General features: G+C 37.1%; 1 protein-coding gene across 1 annotated transcript; it reads left to right on the top strand.

Annotated features, from left to right (window-relative positions):
• The first annotated feature begins 577 nt into the window (after nt 1-577).
• Nucleotides 578-5,189, top strand: LOC132271622 (probable pectinesterase/pectinesterase inhibitor 61). The gene is made up of 3 exons (XM_059773068.1): nt 578-1,773; nt 2,488-2,624; nt 4,358-5,189. Exons 1-3 carry the CDS (start codon nt 836-838, stop codon nt 5,053-5,055), a joined length of 1,773 nt encoding a protein of 590 aa, XP_059629051.1. The 5' UTR covers nt 578-835; the 3' UTR covers nt 5,056-5,189.
• The last annotated feature ends 244 nt before the right edge of the window (nt 5,190-5,433 follow it).

Genomic DNA, 5,433 nt, shown 5'->3' with positions numbered 1-5,433 from the left:
AAATATTATTCAATTTGATAGGTGTAGTAGATTGGGTTGTTACACAAAAATTTATTTAAATCAAGTTAATAACTTAATATATATAAAAAGGTTAGATTGTTTCAAACTGACTCTCTCAGTCAAACAAAACAATTTTTAAATAAATCCACACTTTATTTATTATTTTTGGGCAAGGTAGGTAAGTATTAATTTCCCATTTTGGTCACCACTCCAAATTTGTATGAAAAACAAAAAAAAAATTGTTGTAAGATTAATAAATGCTAACAATCTTATTCAAGAATTGAGTAGATTTGCTTACTAAAAATCCCGAGCTATACATACATACATATATATATATGAAATTATATTAACCTATAGAATCTTAACTTGATAAAACAAAATAGACTCTAATCCTTTGTATGATGTTGCTAAATTATGGAGCCACGTACTCCAAAGGACTACATGTGTAGACACCACCATTGATATATACACATATATATATATTATAGAGTGATCCCAGTGGGCAGTGATAAGTAGTAGAAGACAGCTAATTCCATGGACACCGACTACACACCAACCTCTATTAATCCTCTCTCTCTCTCCCCCACTGCCCATATATAGGAACTCCTCACACTGTCTTCCTTCTCTCTCTATATACATTTTCCCATAAACTCTCTCTCTCTCTCTCTCTAAAATTCTTTCCATACCATACAACTCTCTCTATATCTCCCTAAAATTCACATTCTTCTTCTATTCTACTTCTCCACAATCCACATTTGGTTTTTATTTCTATTTTTATTTGGTTTCTCTCTCTAGTTAGAGAAATAAAAATAAAGAAAAGAAAAAGAAAAAGAAAATGGGATACGGCAGGCTTGGATCTGTGGAGCCTGGCTCGTCACAGCCCGAGCCACAAGACGACGCCGTCTCAATGCCGACAAGAAGGCGGAAGCTGAAACTGCTTTTAGTCCTCTCCGCAGTATTCATCGTCGCTTCGGCCGTGTCGGCCGGAATCGTTGTTGGACTACGAACCAAAGGCTCGGACAAAACCAAAGCTCCCGGGCTTCGAAAGCCCACCCAAGCCATATCCCGAACCTGCAGCAAAACTCGGTACCCGAGTCTCTGTGTCAACTCGCTCCTCCAGTTCCCGGGTGCACTCAGCGCCCAGGAGCCCGATTTGGTTCACATCTCCGTCAACATGACCCTCCAGCGCTTCGACCGAGCGCTCTACGTCGTGTCGGAGTTCAGCAACGTCAAAATGGCGACACGTGTACGGTTCGCATACAACGACTGCCTCGAACTCCTGGACGACTCGGTGGACCTGCTCACACGGAGTCTCGGCTCCGTCGTACCAGCACGAGACGGAACACTGGCGGGGTCCAAGGCCGACGTGATGACGTGGCTGAGCACCGCGCTGACGAACCAGGACACGTGTACGGACGGATTCGATGAGGTCAATGGGTACGTGAAGGATCAGATGCTGGCGAGGCTGAGCGACTTGTCGGAGCTGGTGAGCAATTGCTTGGCGATTTATGCTGCGACCGACGACGAGGACTTCACCGGAGTTCCGATTCAGAATCGCCGGAGGCTGATGGGTTCCTCGCCGGAGAGTGGTGAATTGCCGGGGTGGTTGAGTAAGAGAGAGAGATCGTTGCTTGACGTGCCGGTGACGGCGATACGGGCCGACATTGTGGTGTCGAAGGACGGAAATGGGTCGGTTAAGACAATATCGGAGGCGATTAAGAAGGTGCCGGAATATAGTAGTCGCCGGACGATCATCTACGTGAAGGCCGGAAAGTAAGTTCACGTGAATAATAATACTACTACAACTAGTACTGGAAAAATAAAAAAAAGTTAAAAAGTTTTTATTATTTTTTGGATTTTGTGGTGTACTTTATCTGATCCATGAAAAGACTCTAATAACCCTACATTAATGATCAAAATTAGAGTTTGAAATCAATATTTACCTAAATTATGATGACTGTAATCGCTCATCCATGTTACTATATCATTTATTATAGTTCAATTTAGTTATAAATGTCAACTCATAATATATAAATCCATGAAATCTCTTTTTGTATAAATTAGAAGTGTTTATTTCATGATCTAAATGAGTTGTTTACTATGTTTTAGTTATTTTCTTAATAATTAACACTTAATAAAACCACGGAGTTAATTTACTTTTTTTAAAGTGTTTTTCATTAACATTTAAGTAAACTAATAGAGTAGTTATTTTAATTCGATTTTCACGTGAGTATAAATTATTCTACACCTAAAAGTAGTTAGGTTTTGATGAATGAATGGATTATGATTAACACTTAAATAAACTAACTAGTTTGCATGAAAAGAGCTACATTTACCATTCTTATTAGGGTGTTTTTCTTTGAGAAAAAGAAATTAGCCTCTTTTAAGAGTAATATAAGAGAAGTATAGGGGGATTATTGCAATTATAAAGAAATGGATTGAGGTTGAAATGGCATTAATGGGTTAAATGTTTTGTATTATTTACAGGTACGAAGAGAATAATTTGAAGGTTGGGAGGAAGAAAATGAATGTGATGTTCATAGGAGACGGGAAGGGCAAGACGGTAATTTCAGGGGGGAAGAGCGTATTTGATAACATGACGACATTCCACACCGCATCTTTCGGTAAAATTCCCTTTTTACCTACCCTCTCTCTCTGATTGGTCGGACGTTTGATACAGTAAAAATCGAATTTTTCTTGATATATGTGCCAAAACCATGCATCATGTATAGTACCATTAAACGCACGTGGTCTCATCTGATCTTTCTTTACTTTTCCACCTGCTACATTCTTCTTATCTCCCTCTATACATCCTATAATTGCATCATCATTAAATTTTCAAAAATAACAATATTAAAATATTGAGGATCCGGGTTAAATATATATATTTTTATTATAGATAATAATATTCCATTTGTACCATAATAAATGCCATGTTTGAAGAATGGTGAATCACATAGAGGGAGTAATTTAATATTGACCCGGTTATTATATTGTCGATACCTTAGTTGTATTTCAATTAAGAGCGAATGAATTATCAATGGAATAGACTAATATTAATCATAAGTTTAGTTCATTTGGACTTATTTGGATGGGTTATACTATTAATAAATTGTTTTTTGAGCTGAGCTAAAATTATCTATATTAATAGTTTATTTTATTTTATTTTATTTGGAGTGACCTGAAATTGCCCTTGAAAATGATTTAGGTTCGATTAGTTGTTGTAATGGTAAAATGAGTAAGAATTTGAGTTTAAAATAATTAGTTTTGTTTGAAATAATGTTCAATTTTAGGTTTTTTTTTTTTTGTCGTTCTTTCTCCTTAGTGTATTTGGCATTTTCATGATTTCTAAGAAGCAAATCAAACTAGATGTTGTTAAAAAAAATTCGAATAGATTTCTAAGAGTATTATTTGTTAAATTCTTAAGTTGAATGGATCCCTTATGGTCCATGTGGAAATAAGATGATCTCTTGTATCTCATTCGCATGGGCACAAATATTTTACAAAACACTTTTTTTTTTTTTTTTGAAAAGCATTTAAAGACAAATTGGAATATTTTCCTTTTTTTAAAATAATAATAAACCAACTATAGGAATCTGTAACATAGGTAACATTAATTAAATAACTAACATTAGATTAGTCTATTTAGGTTCACGGGATTCCCACGTGCATCTCTCTCACACACACACACACAACCACACAGTGATCTTGTGATCCATATCCTCCACCTCATGTTCAATGGCGTTGCCAGCTTTCAAAACTCGTGGCTGGAACATAAAGAGAATCACATTATTGGACTTGGGTCATGAGCATCCCATTGTTAGTAAGGCAACTGTTTCAGTCTATGGATACATCCCATTGCTAAGACAATTGTTTCACAGTCTACGGGTACATCCCATTGCTAAGGCAATTGTTTCACAGTCTTATGGGTAATTTTGTAAACTAATTTATTTATTTATTATTTATTATTATTATTATTATTTTTTCTTTCTTCAATATAAACTGATGATACAGATCACGTATTAAACTAGAAATTGGATCGTGTATCGACCAATATGTCGCATATCGGTGAACCATGATTGCAACACAATGTTACGCATTACTAAACAACTTTCAATTGTGCAACCAAATTGCCAGTAATATACATACATACATATATATATATATACAACTTTCAATTGTGCAACCAAATTGCCAGTAATATATATATATATATATATATATATATATATATATATATATATTGTGCAACCAAATTTTATTACCATTAAAACTGTATTATGTAATAATAGTTCATGGAATTTTTACAATGGGAAAAATTGGGCTTTATAGTTTTCACTTTCATGGTGATCTATAGCTGCTACTGGAGCCGGATTCATTGCCCGGGACATGACATTCGAGAACTGGGCAGGACCAGCCAGGCACCAAGCGGTGGCTCTCCGAGTAGGGGCGGACCACGCGGTGGTATACCGGTGCAACGTCATCGGCTACCAAGACACATTATATGTCCATTCTCAACGCCAATTCTTTCGAGAATGTGACATATATGGAACTGTGGACTTCATATTCGGTAATGCAGCAGTTGTCTTCCAAAACTGCACCATGTATGCTCGAAAACCCATGCTCGGCCAAAAGAACACCATCACCGCCCAAAATCGGAAGGACCCTAATCAGAACACCGGCATTTCGATCCACGCCTGCAGACTCCTAGCTACACCGGACCTGCAATGGTCGAAAGCTAACTTCTCAACATATTTAGGCCGTCCATGGAAGATGTACTCGAGGACCGTGTACTTGCTATCACAAATGGGGGACCACATTCACACTAGGGGATGGCTAGAGTGGAATGCAACATTTGCTCTTGACACATTGTACTATGGTGAGTACATGAACTACGGTCCCGGCGCGGCCGTCGGCCAACGGGTCGGTTGGCCGGGGTATCGGGTGATCAATTCGACAGTCGAGGCGAGCAAGTTCACGGTGGCACAATTCATTTTTGGATCATCGTGGTTACCATCCACCGGGGTGGCATTCTTAGCTGGACTATCTGTTTAGATTACACTTTGTACTATATAGGTAACAATTGATACGCTAAACCGTTTAACGGATGGGAAAATATGTTTCCTCGTTCGATATGGTATAATGTTTGTTTTTATTTTTTGATAATGTATTAATAATTATTCAAGTAATTAGCTTTTCTTATACTACTTAGATTCCAACTTATAAGAACATTAAAAGAACTCTACTACAGGAGTCGACAACAGAAATGTGTGTCAAATCTCAAAATATTAGCAAATATCATAAAATCAACAACAAATTAAGAGAGCCTCAACCCCCAAGTCTTTGAATCGATTGTCTACTCTCTGGACAAATTCGGAACATTTTGAGTAAGTATACTATAATAATTTTGTTATTTGACTTTGTATTGGTGAG

The sequence above is a fragment of the Cornus florida genome, unplaced genomic scaffold, assembly GCF_030987335.1.
Source record: "Cornus florida cultivar Cherokee Brave unplaced genomic scaffold, ASM3098733v1 CherokeeBrave_3.0.0_Hap2_Chr08, whole genome shotgun sequence".
Taxonomy (NCBI): domain Eukaryota; kingdom Viridiplantae; phylum Streptophyta; class Magnoliopsida; order Cornales; family Cornaceae; genus Cornus; species Cornus florida.
Note: the sequence above shows the minus strand (reverse complement) of the source record. Positions and strands in the feature narration are given on the sequence as shown.

What these genes read in the sequence shown, in the direction of transcription:
- LOC132271622 (XM_059773068.1), top strand. Translation starts at nt 836, where the DNA reads ATGGGATACGGCAGGCTTGGATCTGTGGAGCCTGGCTCGTCACAGCCC. An exon ending in ATCTACGTGAAGGCCGGAAA is followed by an intron (nt 1,774 to 2,487) that starts GTAAGTTCACGT and finishes TATTATTTACAG; the next exon opens with GTACGAAGAGAATAATTTGA. An exon ending in ATTCCACACCGCATCTTTCG is followed by an intron (nt 2,625 to 4,357) that starts GTAAAATTCCCT and finishes GGTGATCTATAG; the next exon opens with CTGCTACTGGAGCCGGATTC.